Raw genomic sequence first — 16,247 nt, forward strand, 5'->3', positions numbered from 1 at the left:
TTGTCATTTAAAAAAGAATCCTTGTTCTAGCCAGCTGGAAATCATTTAATTTGTGTGTGAAAATGGGCAATAATTATCTTGTTGACGCTTCTCAAATGTCAGGATTTGTTTTTTTCATTTTGGGCTTTTGGGCAGTCGGTTGGATAATTTTCTAACTTTTAGTTTGCAAACAGCAGGGTGCTGAGTTGTGTGAGCATAAAGGGATCAGATTAAATCCTTGTCGTCAAATCAGTTGTCATGGATACCAAGTAAACAAAACAACGTCATCATCACCCCTTTCCCAGAATATGTTCTGGATACAAAAAAATGGTCCGATATACAAAACGCATCTTTTCAGGATATTTTATACAATTTAATACAATCTTTCATGGTACCCTATTTATCTGTAAAAATGCTGAATATCCCAATAATATCCTTTAAGATAATACACAAATATTCATTTATTCATTTAACCTAATTCTTTACTATTTTCTTTGTTGGTGCAGCAAAATAAAACATTTGAAGACACTGCTGGCTTTGGAAGCGTGTGATGGTCAGTTTTGCTATCTGCAAACGTTCAGCTGACCAAAAAATTAAACAAAACGATTCATCAAGAAACTTTTAAAATTAGCCTTATTTGCAGCCCTACTATTGCCTCCCTTCGCACCACAGGCCCCACACAAATGATAGATGTCTATGAATGCAAAAAAGCTGAAATGTTCTCGCCAGAATTTAGCAGTGCTACTTCTCTCTGGCTCGGTGGTAAGCTGATTTTCGGTTAGATTTTTTTTTTTTCCTTCCCACACACTTCTTACCGAGCCATTTTGTGGAGCTACACGACTTGTCTGTCTCCTGTCAGAGCTCCTCTCAGCACTTCTGTCTCCCTCTGACACTCTGATGAGCCAGCCCGTTAATGAACCCCTCCTAAAAGAGCTGAAGCTACAGCAAACACACAGACGAGCCGTGTAAGATTCCAGTCTGAAATAGACTGCTCTGCTCAGGGACCACGGCTCACAGCCTCAGTTTGGACTGCAGCTTCCACAACTGATCAATGTAGACAGTTTCTGCTGAGTGAGACCTCGGTAATTCTTTTTTGTGTTTCATCTAACCCCCTGTCTGTGTTTCTGTCTCTCTTCTTCCAGGATGTACCCAATAAAGGAGGTTCCTGTGGAGGCCGAGGCCCTGACTGACTGGTTGTATCAGAGGTTTGTGGAGAAAGAAGAGCTGCTGGCCCACTTCTATGACACAGGTCTGTCTCACCCTGTCGCGCTGATATCTGAATGTTGTGTGAGAAAATATAAACTAAATGATGCTGCAGCAGTGTGCTTTTCTTTTGTTACTTTAAAAAACGAGGATTAAACTGTATTTGATTTTAATAAGATGTCCCAACTTCAGCCCTATGGGTGAGTGTCACAGATGTAGTTCCTGTTGTTTGAACACCAGCTGAGTCACTCAGTACACATCTTTTCCCTCCCACATTAGTTTTCCTTTAACTTATCTTATCTTATGAAGTAAAAATGCTGATTGCAAAAACCACTAGTGTTCAGATTGCTTTCACTCTTCTATTCGTCTGCCATTAGACACAAACTCTGCTGGGGAAATGAAAGCTGACTAGGACCATTTCTCTCTGCTTTAATGTCTCCACTGCAGACTAAAAACTCACGTTGTTATCTGTGTTGTTGGTAGTTGCTACTCCACTTTTACTGCATGTAAACATGCTGACTGGCAGTGTGCTGTATTTATCACGTTATATTATTCTTGCTAGCAATAGCTCACCCGCTTGTACGATTACAGATGTGGTGACTGGACTGTCAAAACTCACAACAAGAAGTAGTCCTGTAACATCAGTTCCCCATGTTACTCTTTGGCTCAAATCACCAGACAAAACACTGAGGAATGCTGCGGTCACATCATATTGTTTAGACTACTAAAGTTTAAACTAAAGTCAAATCTTGACCAAACAAGTTAAAAACAAAACGCAAATTTACTGATATGTTCTGTTGACTAGTTTCTACAGGATGACTGAATATACTGAATAAACTAACTGACCTTAAAGGACAACACAATTACACTTTGTTTATATGTGGAGGACCCTGCCACTTTTCTAGCTTCAAACAGTGTTCTTAGGACCTTATTTTCCTCTGAGAACAGCTTGGTTTATTCAGTTATGGGAAAAAGTTGTATTTCTGAGTTTGTAATGTTACCTCATCAATATTGTAATTATTACAGTTCTGAGTTTGAATTGCCCATTTAAGGCATACATACAAATGATCTAACGTTTGTCTGATGTGGTTTATAAAGGTAAAAAAAAAACAACCATAATTACCAGATTAAAATTCTTGAAATGGCACCTACTCTCTCTAATTTCCATTTAATATGCAAATATTTTATAATTCACAAGTTTAACTGCTGGACACAAAGTGTCTCCTACAGTGTTTGAGCACTGGAGGTTTCAAGTTTCCACATCATGCCTGTCAATGCTGAATATTAGAGCAGAATTGTCTTCCAACCTCTTAAAATCTGATTTTCACTGTGCACAGAGAACATTTACACTTTGAGCGATGAATGTGAAATCAGCCCTCTGGTGTCAAACTCTGCACATACATCATTCTACACTGCGACACTCAAGCATCCAACTGTAGGAACAAGAAGAAAAACAAATTTTTGACTGAGGAGGAAACATCTGACTCGTCTGTATTTATGTCTCCCTCATCAGGATCATTCCCCCATGAAGGACAGAAGGAGACAGTCTCGCGGCAGATGACCCTCGACCCCGTGTGGCTGTGTATCATCCAGTCGTTTGCGTTCGCCTCCGGCTTCATGTGGTACAGCGTCCTCCAGTACCTCTACTGCTGTTTATTTTGAGTGCGCTGATGAGGCGAGAGTCTTTATCGGACCACTGGAAAAGCCTCAGGATCAGTTGGTGTGTGGCCCAGCGTCATACTCGCCCCCTACGATGGATGAATGTACATTTACAACAGTGGAGAGAGACTTAACAGGAAACAGAAAAAAAACCTAGGAGACAAGAACACACAGATTACAAATACCCATTCAAGACGAAACTGGTCACAGGCATAGTTAACTTGCACACAACCCTAACACCACACACTCGCTCCAACGGCCTAGCAGAATAATCGCACTCGTCACGACTCACATTTTGATGTTTACACGTCCTCATACACGTAGACGCTCACACGTACATAACTTTTTATTCAAAGTTAACGAAATGAGGCTCAGGACTCCTCCAGAAGACGCTCTGGACAGGACTCTCTCTCTCCTCCCCTCCTAGGCTTTAGCCGTCGTAGTTTTACAGAGTATAAAGTGTGTATGGATGCGCGTGTGTGAGTGAATCTATGTGACTAGAAGCATAATGTTTGCCCTTATTCTTCTTCCTGGCGAGAGTTGATGAAGCCCACTGGACCTCTCTTTCAGCCCGCTGATTAGCCGGCTGTCCACACCTTCCAGAGCGAGCGGCTGTATGAACGTTGAGGCTGTGCAGCCGGCCGGCCGCTCCTCTGGCCTTCATTGCACTAAGGATCCATACTGCCCTAACTGCTCCCTGTCCCAGGAAATACTCCTGATTGGTAGCTGTCAATGTTTTAATTTCTTTTATTTTCTTCCCTTAACCCGCATATCTCCACGATAATGGCCATCGTATTTGTTGTTGATGTCTTTTCGTTGACTTTCTTTCCCCCCCGCCTGTCTGTCGAGGCAGTATTGTGAGCTCACTGAGAAAAGGGGATCATGTTTACACTGGCGGCCCTGCTGAAAGCCTAAAGGGATGGCGGCTATGATGCGGCGCTCGATTTCAGGAACGTTTTTCTGTGTCAGACTTTGAAGGAAGGAAGAGGAGACGGTGCTGTAGTGCTAATTTTAAAAAAGAAAAAAAACAGTGGCGGCACGCAGGGCAAGAATTGCAGTCTGATCAGCGATAAAGTTTTTCCCTCTGTGTCGATCACCCTCTGCTCCCAACACACACACACACACACACACACACACACGTATGCACACAGAGCCATGTGCAGCTACACACAGCAGAGTAGACGTCTGTCTCAAAGGATCATCTCAGCGAGCCAGACTGAGACGGCAGAGACTCTTATTCCCCCATTGGACTACATAGTTTTACAAATATTTAAGCCATATGCTTAGTGTCGTCGGGGCGGGGAAAAGACATGGAAGAAAAAAAAGATTTTTATAGAAAGCTACCCTAATGTTCAGCATTCTAAAATAGAGATTTTGGCTTACAGAACTATAGGTGTCATTACTGTAAATTTACAGCATAACCTGCCTAAGTGAGTGTGTGTGGTTGTCTTTTCCCCCCAGCAATTTTTGATATATATGATTCATGTCGTGTTGCTCTGTGACGTCAGAGTGTGGCGGCAACTTTCACCTCGAGTGGTCAAAATTTGATTTAATTTTAAATTACATGAACTGTCGTCCTCATGTCATGGTATGTTTAAATCTTGTACATAAGGAAGCTGAGGAAGAGTTTTCATTGTTGGAAATGACTGAAGCGTTTTGGTCCGTGATAATTTCAGAGAATTTTAGTTTAAAATATCATGAATGTTTTTTTGTTTGTTTGTTTGTTTTTTTTAAAAGACGAAAGCAAGGATTTTCCCTTCACTTCTCAGTGTTACCTTGTATTTTTATTTTGTTTGAATTTTTTTTTTTAATTCCTGCCCAGGAAGTTGTTGTGTGCTTCATGATATGAAAGCTACTGTACGTCCGTGTGCGTGAGACACACGGGCCCAGTTTTAACTTTTTAAATGATCAGGATTTAGTTGAAAACCTTGACTATCGAGCCTTACCTGATGTCCTGGTAAGACCACAATCCCAAATGATGCTGTTTTCTTGCACTCCCTCTTAAAGATTAGGGGTGTCGGTTATACTGATGGGTTCATGGGGTCGAGCTCAACTTGGCCCGTGAGGAAGGGATCACTCTTCACTTTAAGAGGGAAACTCTGGCAGGGCCCTGCAGTGATGCAGCTGTGCTCTCTCGAATGTACTTGTGTTGTGGTTTTGAGGTCAATTATATGTAATTTGCTTAGCCTGCTTTAATTAAGAAGATTATAGAGGAGCAGCAATTATCATTGTCATAAACAAATGCATAAAGGGTGCATTTGAGTAGTTTATTGCCCTCCCTGTGTGCCACTGTTGGTAGAAACTGTGTGAAATGCAAAAAAAAAGGGCTACCTGACTGGGTAGGTAAAAACACTTTAAATCAGGCTGTAAATGTGACTCATCAAGCGGCCCTTTCAGATTCCCCTCCATTGTGAGAGTGACTTCAAAATAAGCTTCATTATTATCTTCTTTTTCACCTTTAATTTTTAATTTTATTTTCATTTTCTGACCATGTTTCCAAAGAAGGCAGGGAAATAATGTTTTCCTAGATGTGGTTTTAGGAAATAAACACAATAGGGATTTAAACAATTATACTAGAACTGTCTGTAATTTTCCATTTTGTACTTCTCCTTTAATTCCTAGCTACACAGCCATTTTACAACACAAAAGACTTCTGCTGGAATAAAACATCATAAAGATCCTAACAGTGTAATGGTTGTTTTATTGTGTTTATATGTTTTGTACACTGAACCTGAATAAGGTTGTCATATAATTGTGACGTATAATGAAGACGGTTTAAGAAATCATCTTAAAGGATTAGTTCAACATTTTGGGAATTTTCACTTTCTTGCCCAGAATTAGATGAAAAGATGAATTCAGCTAGCATATTAGCTTAAATGTCGGGGAATATTAGATATTGCATTGGTAAAAATAGAAAAGGCAAATAAAGAATTGGGAAAATTTAAGGAGCTGCAAAATCTAATTTGTGGAAGAGAAAGTAAATTTAATCTATGAAAGAATTTATTGCTGGTAAAATAATTAAGTATGAAGCTGTACATGTCTTTACACTTCATTTTAATAATCAAATTAAAACCATTATTAATTCATGTATTTAGTTTTATTTTCGTCTTTTCCAATACGACAGTTAACAGTAGGCTACATATTTGATATTGGTATATTTTATTTCGGACGCCAAAAGCAAAAGAGAACAAACATCAGTGAAACATACCTCAATCTCCCTTTTGAAAGAAAAATGACAATTTCCTATGTAAGCTTACTAGCTAATGTTAAATCTCGGCAAGAAACTGGTTAGCGTGTTTTCCTAAATGTCAAAGTACTCTGAAATCATTCAGCAGTATGCAGGAATCCTGAAAGTCTTAAGACAGAAATTAGGAAGAGGAATCTCTGCAATGCTTTTAAGTGACTCTTCCAGCAGGTGTGTTTCCTCTTCTCTCCCTCATGTCTGCGTGTAACTAGCTCAAATGGTCTCCAGGTAACCAGAGCCTGTGTTTGCTCAGGTCTGTACCCGTTGTTTAACCATGGTGTCAGTCACTAGCTGTTGAAAGTCACTGGTTTATGTTTCAGAGCTCTGATTTCAGCCATGAAGCTGGGCTGATGTCAACGTGAGCTTCACACAAGACTGCGGCAGAGGATCAACAAGTACGAAGAGATGATCAGTCTCTCTGTTGTCCCTCTTCAGTAGAAGTACCAATACATCAAGATAGAATTACTCCATTACAAGTAACAGACCCTCATTCAAAATGTTACTGAACTTGCATACGGGCACATGTTTCTCTTGGTGGTACATACAGTATTTATAGGACTATTAACGTGGAGGCATTAATCTGTGAGCAGCTTTTCGAACATTATAACCAACATTTCATTTCTGTTTTTGTTCAGATTAACCAATGTGATATACTTTGTTAATCAGCGAACTTTAGAGATGCTGATCGGCAGATTTTGTTACCTGCGGACAGATCCAGGCTAGCCGTCTCCCTCCGTTCACTGCCTTTATTCTATGCTAAGCTAATTGGCTGCCTGCTTTTGCATGATCTTTATCCTACAGGTACGGACACACAGGTCGTTTCACTCTGGGGTGGGAAGCTTGAATGCTTTAAACATAGTAAATTTGACTAATTGTTGTCATTTCACCACCTCCTGATTAATGTTAGCTGTTGTCTAATGGAAGCTAACTTATCAAGTATGTTGTTTTAGCTAGAATTATGGCCCAGTGTCCCTCAGAAATGTCACTGTCCATTGTATTTTCACCTACAATTGAGAAAACCTACAAACAGAAAATCCAGAGGGACACTGGGCCAAATATCTGGGTAGAACAACATATCTGATAACCCGTTAGCTAACTTTAGCATTCATCAACTTCCTAGCTAACATTATTGTTTGATTACTTCCAATTTGTTTCACTTCCAGGTTTAAACAAATGTGTCCAAGATGTGTGGTGATAGTTCAGACTTAATTTATTTATTTCCTAACACGTTATACTATCCAAAAGTAACGTCGGCTAGGTTGAATGCTAATGCCCGATGGCCCTTTCAGTGTTTTGCCATCCATTGTCTTTTCAGTTGCTGACCAATCAGGAAGCCTTGAAATGACAACAATTTCTCAGAATCTCTATGTTTATTTAAAGCTTGATGTCAGAAGAAAAACAGCTGCAATGTGGGATAGGATGAATAAGAGGCTAAAGCAGGTAGCCAGTTAGCTTAGCTTAGCATAAAGACCGCAAACAGAGGGAAACGGCTTGCCTGGCCCGGTCCAAAGGTAACGAGATCTGACCTATGGATCGGCTCATCTATTTCTTGGCAACGAAAAGTGTATTTAGCAAAATGTCAAACTATTTTAGTATAATACTTTAGTATATGTATTTAGTTACATTCCATTGCTGGTGTTGTGGGTGTCCAACAGAATGTTTCCCCCTCATACAGGACTGATTATCACAGATGTTTAATATCCCTCATATCAGCTGCTAGGAGAATTCAAAATGTGTCACCTTTCCTGATTTGGAAATCTGCTTTAAAAGTGTTTGATTCACATCTTAAACAGAAACCAAGGCCAGTGTGACATGTCATGCAGCTACATCTCCATAGCAGCTGGTGTGATGTATGGAGGGTCTGTTCTGCAGGGAAGCCACGTTCTTCGGGCAGCCAATGGGAACTGAGGGGGAAAACGGCAGGAAGTGAGGTGGAAAATGGGATTAAATGTGCACAAAGTCTCACAAATATACCAAAGGGCTAACAGTCAGGAGCCAAGGTAGCTGTTGCTCAGTGTGATGTCCTGATGGAGGAGTATGAGGAATCCTACTCCTTGGTGCAACGCGAAAAAAAAATCTCTTCCCAATGTCACCCACATTACACTGACAAATTATTCTCCAGAGGAACTCTGTGTCCTCTGCAGAAGAGCCGGTGTTCCTCCTCGGACACCTGCAATGGACTATTTCACGGGTACTGCTCCCCGAGGTCCTCAATGTCACGCTTTGATGCTTGTTCCCTTGTGAATGTCGCTGTGGTGGTGACGTCCCTTGAGTCAGCAAGCACTAAAACACCCAGCTGTGGAGAGGAGGGCCGGGATTGAATGTCACTGCAGCAGCCGTGGGCATCAGAGTCTCCCCGGCCCCTCCTGCTGTCCTGATGACGGTGTCGTTAAGATCACACGAATCTCGTGCAGATACCTCCGTCAACACATTGCGTCGGAGATTATGTGTCTTAATGTCCATTTGTGAGTCTCAAAGATGCTGATGGGTGAATTTTGTTACTTTCAGACAGAGCAAGGCTAGCTGTTTCCTGTCGTTATGCTAAGCTAAGCTAACTGGCTGCTTGCTGTAGCCTCATATTTGCCATGTAGCTTCACAGCAAAACAATGTTGCAGCATTCTGCTGAGCAACTGAAGTAGATGGGACACAACGTGAGCTAATGTTAGCATTCAGCCACTTCCTTGTAAATATTACTGTTTATATAGTGTTACAAAATATGATTAATAAGGCGTAAATACATTTTGAAATATCCATGCACATCTTTAGGTAAACGTGGAAGTGAAAGGCACTGGATGTGATCAAACAGTCATGTTGGCTCGGAAGTGGTTGAATGCTAATGTTGTGATGTTTTGCCTTGACATATGGCCCGATGTCCCTCCAGACTGTCTGTCTTTTTAGCCTGCCAATCAATCGGGAAGCTGTAACGCGACATTTATTCACCATGTGTTGAGTGTGACATCAGAATAAAATGGCCGCTGTGTGAATTTGTCTATGCGGTTTCAATTTGTGAAGTAGCTATAGGTGTAAAATGGAGTGGAAGCGGAGCAAGTGGCATACAATGGAAACAGTCAAGCACCTTAAACCTGGGCTCACAACTTGGTTACTTTCTACTGAAAGTGATGAAATGTTCCTTTAAAACATTGTTTTTTCACGGAGAGTCACTGAGGGTCTGAAGTACCAAAGAAAATAAAGCAGCTGGGTGAGAGTGACCAAAAACTGTGCTGTGTGTTTGTCTTCTTGAGCTGACGGAGCGCGCGCCCACAAAGCGGTGAGATGAGCAACACGTGCGTGCTGTGAACAACCCCGTCACAACACTGCAGTCACCTCAGCAGAGGTGAGGAGGTCACTGCGGGACGAAGCTGTCTGTCCTCTCTGTCGCTCGCTCTCAACTCCTGGCCTTTAACAGGGGCAGCCGACGTCAGAGCGGCCGCAGGCATACAACTGTCTCTGTTGTTTCTAGCTGTCAGTCCACCCCCCACCCTGACTGTTCCTGGCTGACGTCCAAACTCCTCCAGCTCTTTGTAGGAGTGACCTTTGCAGAGGCAGACTGACAGGCCAGCCCGGGCGCTCACTCTCCCGGTGGTGTGAGTGGTGTCAGTGTGTGGTAAACTGGCAGCGGAGAAGGCTGAGAGGATAATTTGAACACAACTGTTACTGTGGCTGCCCCAGCGAGAGGAACGCCACTGTGAGGCAATCCCACAGACGGCATTCATCTCAGGCAGGGACCCCACACCAACGTTTCCATGTAACCAGACCAATCATTGTTTATCTGTCACGTTAAGGTTTTTTTTTTGTTTTTTTTACTTCAGCCAGGCTTCGATTTGACATTCTGAAAAAGACAAGTTCACCAATAAAATGGAAATTCACTCATTATCCACTCGGCGTCATGCTAATGGAAGTGAGTCTATTCCACAAAACATCTCGTGGAGCTGCCCAGCAAAACAGTGCGCTGAAGTGGGTGCAGGAGCTCGGCCGAATGTTGAGGGTGCGATTCTGGGGCTTCTGGAGACTTGAATTACATCAGGCAAGCTGTGAGGAACCATTTTATTTTTTTAATTTTGGTCGTTTTTACGTTTTAAAGTAAGTCCCCGTCTGCTTCAGTTGTCTGGGACAATGCTGCCACGCTGCTTTGTTGTGAAGCTCCAGAAACGTTTTGTGGACTACATGACTTTCCATCAGCGTGAGGGTGAATAGATAATGACTTACGTAATGGTGATACCATCAGTGTCACCCTGTGGCCTTGCGAGCAGCAAAGATGAAAAAAAAATGTATGTATGTATTTATTTTTATACATACATATATATATATATATATATATATATATATATATATATATATATATATATATATATATATATATATATATATATATATATATATATATATATATATATATATATATATATATATATATATATATACTTACATACTCACTGCTGCTGTTTGTCAATCAATAGGTGTATAAGGACTCTGCCAAACAAAGTCTAATTGAATTTGAGAATATTTTACAGCACACACAAAACCTTCCTTGGATATTTTAAGCGAGCTATTCTTACCCGAGCTTGATTAATTTTCGAGACAGCTACTTCTGCTCTATCTTGGGAAAAACTCCCAGTGCTTCAGCCGGAAGAAAATGTTCTCAGTCACTCAGAGTTGGAGTGCTATCGAGTACGATTTAAACCATTCTGTAGTTTTTGAAGAGCTTTGAAGTTTCAAACGTTTATACTGTCGGAACAGTTTTATTGTTTACTATCTCGATTTGTTGTTACCATTCTTGGGATTCATACGAAAATGACGGATGATCAACAGATGTTAAATAGTGCTGCAATTTCATCAATACACCCAACTATATACTTAACTTTAAATCAAACATAAGTTGCAAACCTTGACTTGAACAATTAACAGTGAATCATCAATCATATATCATTAGCCAATGTTTTTCCATCCATTCTGCAAAAGAGGAGAATTAATGACAATGAATTAAATGTGTCATCTTCATGTACACATATAATCTAATAAAATTAATGAATAATAATATTAATGAATTTGCCATTTATGAATAAGGCAATGGGGGGGGGGGGGGGGGGGGGGGGGGGGGGGCAGGCAGGACCAAACTTCATTGCTTTTATCCATAATTTTCCATAACCTCTCCAAATACTGTCATGGTTCATTTTCTAGCAAGACTGATGAAACTTTAAGAAGATAAAGTGGGAAATGATCCCATTATCAGTCTTTTTCCATAAAACAATCTTCAAAATATTTCCTGTGTTCCTCAACATCAATAATCCTGAACTGACCACAGAGTGACTTCATTGTGTTTTTTTGGCGCCCCCCTGTGGAGAGTTGAGCACGCGTCATCTACCCGCTCTACTCTCGCGGTATTCAGGCTCTTAGCAACCTCACAACTCGCATTTTCGCACTCGCCAATCAGGAGTCAGCGTGCGGAAACTGCCTACCAATCACGGTCGAGGATTCGGGCACCAATTTAAACCCGAGAGCAAACGCTTCCTGTTTTGTTTACTGCAATACACAAGTGAACTGCGAGGAAAGGACAAACATTTGGTCCGTTTAAGCGACTTTATTGGGGATAAGAGAATCCGTAGCACACGAGTAACTGAGAGATTAAGTCGGAAGTCTATGTTGAACTCCGAGTGTATCCTAACATTAGCTTGACTAAGTTAGCCAGCAGCTAACGTTAAGTCAGGTCACTTAACGTTAGATTCGGTTGAAATATGCCGTCCCGTGTGGAGGACTACGAGGTGCTGTACACTATAGGCTCGGGCTCCTACGGAAGATGTCAGAAAATAAGGCGGAAATCCGATGGGAAAGTGAGTAATGTATACACGTTTTGCCAGCACCAAACCACAAGCCACCTGTAAGTATCTTTACCTGCCCGCGATGTCTTTCCTGCAACGTGTATTTAACGTTACACCGTTTTAGCTTCAGTTGGGTCAAAGGCTGAAACATCGAGCGTGAATATCAGTGGTTTCGTGGGATGATTCAAAAACAGTTTTTTAGCCAATGAAATCTAAAATAAAATGCCAATCAGTGTTCAAAGCCCAAGATTCAATCCTTAATTGCCCTGTTTATTCTAAAAAAAAACACAAAGGTATTCAGGTTACTGTCGCGTAAGAAAAAAAAAGATATTAACATTTACGAAGCTGTGATCAAACCATCTAATTTTCTTTCTCCAAATCAAGTAATCCATTATCAAAATAGTCCGCGATTGATTTATTAGTCGAAAGCTTATCGATTTGATTGTTGCAGCATTGATTGTAATCTCAGTATCTTTGTTGATTGGTCCAAGCAGGTTCTTTGAATGTGTCACCTTGGCCTGTGGGAAATTAATCAATTAAATCTGCCTAACAAGTAAAAACTGTTGCTGCAGCAGTGGAATATGTTTAAAGGGTATTTGGGGCCAAAAATTGAATATAATTATGTGTCCTTTAGTGTATATTCACCTGAAACTAAGAATCATTGTGTTTTGTGATCTGACAATCTTCTTTGAGTCTGCTATCTTTTTACAGTAGCCCAGAAACCAAACACTGGCTCTAGATTGGGCCTTTCACGATTTTTTTATTTATTTCTAGAAGCCAGTTATAGAAGGTGCAACAACTCTTTTTATTGTAGCTGATTGCTCAAACTCTTGCAGCATGACAGATTAATGTTGCCATTGCCATTTGTCGACACTTTTTAAAGGCATTATGAATAGATGTTTCATAACTGATTGTGTTTTTTAAGCTCTATCCCGATTATTAATTATTATTATTTTCGTAGATCCTTGTGTGGAAGGAGCTGGACTATGGCACCATGGCTGAGGGTGAAAAGCAGATGCTGGTGTCAGAGGTGAACCTCCTGAGGGAGCTCAAGCACCCAAACATAGTACGGTACTATGACCGCATCATAGACCGGACTAACACCACGCTGTACATTGTCATGGAGCACTGCGAGGGCGGGGACTTGTCCAGCCTCATCAACAGATGCATCAAGGAAAGGTGACAGTGATGTTATATGTGTTGAAATGCAAAGATGATTTGAGTTATGGTTCCATCCACTCCACATCTGTGCTTCCTGACCGTGTTTGCAGAATGACAGCACGTGTTTTTGTCATGGCAGGCGTTATTTGGAGGAGCAGTTCATCCTGCGGGTCATGGCACAGCTCACATTGGCTCTTAACGAGTGCCACAGACGCAGTGATGGCAGTGCCACGGTTCTTCATCGAGACCTGAAACCAGCCAACATCTTCCTCGACATCAGACAGAATGTGAAGCTTGGAGACTTTGGACTAGCGAGGATCCTGAACCATGACACCAGTTTTGCAAAGACATTTGTCGGGACACCCTACTACATGTCTCCAGTGAGTTCTTTAATCCTGCCGTGTCTTATCGGAGCCTAATCATCGCCTTATTAGCCACATTTGCTACTATCTGGCAACATCTTTTCTTTCAGGAACAAATTAATCGGATGTCATACAACGAGAAGTCAGATATTTGGTCCCTGGGATGTTTGCTGTATGAACTCTGTGCATTATCGTAAGTTTTCTAACTCCTCTGCTTGAGCTGATTTCCCCAGCAGCTGTTTGTTGACTCTGACTGATATTTTTTCCTGGATTTCTCCTGCTCAGCCCTCCATTTACTGCCTACAACCAAAAAGAGCTGTCGGAGAAGATCAAAGAGGGGAAGTTCAGAAGAATCCCGTACAGATACTCTGAGGAACTGAACACGCTGCTCAGCAAAATGCTCAACTTGAAGGCTAGAAAGCATTATTTAACAATCATGTGATTTTTATAAGATAGTCATTCACATTGTCAGAAACTTTTGTCGTGCTACTGCTCCTCAGTTACTAGTCACATTGTGTTGTATAATCTAGGAGTGTTTTCTTTTTGTTGGCAGGACTATCTGAGGCCCTCTGTGGAGTCTATTCTCCAGAGCAGCCTGTTGGCTGACGCTGTTGCTGAGGAGCAGAGGAAGGCACAAGTGCGACTCCGGAGAAAGTCGGCGGAGACTGACTGTCCACTTCACAAACCGGCTGAACCGACATCGGCCTCTGCTGCGGAGCTCAGACTCAGAGAACAGGCGCTGCGAGACAGAGAGAAGGCGCTGAAGGAACGCGAGGAGAGGCTGGAGCGTAAGACTTTTGTTTCTACTCGCCGTCCTGCCACACAGACCACATCTGACCTGCGTTTAACTGCACTGTGGCCTGGCCGTGAAACCGCGTTGACCTGCCGCCCAGCTTTTCACAAGCTGAAATGGCAGTGTATTTTTATTAGATGGGTTGTCTTTAGTAAAAACATTGGTGATTGGGGGATCCATAAGTAAAGCTGTCTGAGACATTATTTCAAACTATGCTATTGCATCATGTACTGTGTCTCTGTGGGTGAACTTGTTTAACTGGTTTAATGGTTTGTTCATGTTACAACTGAATGTTTACCAACTTTCATTTTTTTTTTCCACTTCTACCTCACCTGGCTGAGTGAATTTAGCAAATATACATGCACTTCAAGTATTTATAAATTAAAAGTAGCAGTGTCACATTGAAAATAAGTGCTACAAGTTCCAAAAGTAAAGATGTCTTTTTTTGTGTTCACTTTCAGAAAGGGAGCAGGAGCTTTGTGTTCGTGAGCGTCTGTCAAATGAGAAGCTTGCGAGGTAAAACTTTTCACAACAGACAAAAATGACAGTGGTGTCAAACTGATCCAGTAAAGGGCCATGTGGCTGCAGGTTTTCATTCCAACCAAGCAAGAACACACCTGATCCAAATCCTGCAGCCACATGGCCCTTTACTGGATCAGTTTGACACCACTGTTCCATGATGTCATCTTACGTTAGTCTAACCAGCTCCTTGTCTTAATCTGTTGTTTCAGAGCCGAGAGTTTACTGAAGAATTACGACCGTCTACAGCCGCAGAGGAACATGGCACTGTTCTATGCCAAAGACATAGGTATGGGCATTGGACGAAGGCCTTTGGACGTACTGAACCGAGACAAGAACTGAGCAATGTTTTTATGGGTTCATGCTTCAGTCTGGAATGTGTATGACTAAAATCACGGTTATTTATTAGTTTCTTTAAATCATGTAAATACTGTTTTTATATACCAATAAAGAATTTATTAAAACATTTTTATATAAAAAAAAAAACCCCTTCCTCTCATATTACACACCTGGTCATCATTAATTTACTCTTCATTAATCAATGACTCCTTACTGCTTGGTTGTAGATGAGGAGAACATCTCCCCCGGCAAGAAGAAGGTCCACTTTGCTGGTGAAAGTAAAGAAAACCGGCGTCCCGATAGTCGTCAGAGCGTGACGTCTCAGGAGCTGATTTTGAGGAGGCTGCAGGTGGCGAAGCTGCGTGCTCAAACACTGAATGAAGTGGAGAAAACCTGCCAGTTCAAGAGCAGGCAGATACTCGGCATCCGCTGATCATACAGACACCGCTGTCAGAGTTGTGACTGAATGTAAAAAAAAAAAAAAAAGCTTGTTAAGGCTAGAAGTCAGTAACTGGATGTAAATAGGATAATTGAGTGGGTGTGACAATAGTGCAGCTAAATTATTCAATCCAAAGTTTGTCATATGTATGTTATATGTGTCTTACTGTTTTCTGACTTTTGTGTCAGGATTTTATTTACTTTGATCTGTGGATGCTATTGTGAATGTACTGTGTATTCTTCTCAAATATAAGTTGGTTTTCTTTTACAAGTTGTAGAAAACATACACAAGGGGAAGACCTTTTGATGACTTGTTTCTGTAACCATACAACAAAGTGTGTAAACATGTGTTTAGACAATAGGGCTAATATTGTTACGCAAATTGAAACTATGCAGACAGAATATTTGTAAATGTAAGGTATTACATTATTACCACTGATTGTAGTAATAAATTATTAAGATAGAATAAGAACATTATTCAGACTGAATGATTTTTTTAGTGCCAAATATGCTCACTATGTATAGTAAAATATATATATATTACATGAAGTATACAAACAAGCTCAGTTTGGTGGAGGTTGTAGTGAAACCTGAATCAAAACAATAACTCAAAAAGGTCTTTACTTACCTTAGTAATTACACCTCAAGCACTCCAGAGAGCTTCAACACAGATATCCCACAAGGGGTCACCAGTTCCACATGAAAAGTCAGCTGCTGAACAGAGGGAGACCTCC

At 41.1% G+C, this 16,247-nt stretch overlaps 2 protein-coding genes across 3 annotated transcripts in view; both read left to right on the forward strand.

The window, feature by feature from the left end:
- lpgat1 (lysophosphatidylglycerol acyltransferase 1) overlaps positions 1-5,525 on the forward strand; it is a 57,407-nt gene extending 51,882 nt beyond the window's left edge. Inside the window, exons 7-8 of the mRNA XM_030404989.1 lie at positions 1,122-1,228; positions 2,696-5,525. Of these exons, the coding sequence (XP_030260849.1) occupies positions 1,122-1,228; positions 2,696-2,844 (256 nt within the window). The 3' untranslated portion in view covers positions 2,845-5,525. The remainder of the gene's footprint in view (positions 1-1,121; positions 1,229-2,695) is intronic.
- A 6,011-nt stretch (positions 5,526-11,536) lies between these two features.
- On the forward strand, positions 11,537-15,982 carry nek2 (NIMA-related kinase 2). 2 transcript variants are annotated; one of them, XM_030404404.1, is made up of 9 exons: positions 11,537-11,913; positions 12,863-13,080; positions 13,202-13,442; positions 13,535-13,617; positions 13,710-13,836; positions 13,978-14,212; positions 14,679-14,733; positions 14,949-15,025; positions 15,303-15,982. In XM_030404404.1, exons 1-9 carry the CDS (start codon positions 11,818-11,820, stop codon positions 15,506-15,508), a joined length of 1,338 nt encoding a protein of 445 aa, XP_030260264.1. In that variant the 5' UTR covers positions 11,537-11,817; the 3' UTR covers positions 15,509-15,982. The 2 variants fall into 2 exon arrangements, with proteins under 2 accessions (XP_030260264.1, XP_030260265.1); XM_030404405.1 differs by having other exon boundaries at positions 11,840-11,960.
- The last annotated feature ends 265 nt before the right edge of the window (positions 15,983-16,247 follow it).

Source organism: Sparus aurata, chromosome 22 (assembly GCF_900880675.1).
Source record: "Sparus aurata chromosome 22, fSpaAur1.1, whole genome shotgun sequence".
NCBI classification, from domain to species: domain Eukaryota; kingdom Metazoa; phylum Chordata; class Actinopteri; order Spariformes; family Sparidae; genus Sparus; species Sparus aurata.

What these genes read in the sequence shown, in the direction of transcription:
- nek2 (XM_030404404.1), top strand. Translation starts at nt 11,818, where the DNA reads ATGCCGTCCCGTGTGGAGGACTACGAGGTGCTGTACACTATAGGCTCG. An exon ending in CACCCTACTACATGTCTCCA is followed by an intron (nt 13,443 to 13,534) that starts GTGAGTTCTTTA and finishes CTTTTCTTTCAG; the next exon opens with GAACAAATTAATCGGATGTC. An exon ending in GCAAAATGCTCAACTTGAAG is followed by an intron (nt 13,837 to 13,977) that starts GCTAGAAAGCAT and finishes TTTTGTTGGCAG; the next exon opens with GACTATCTGAGGCCCTCTGT.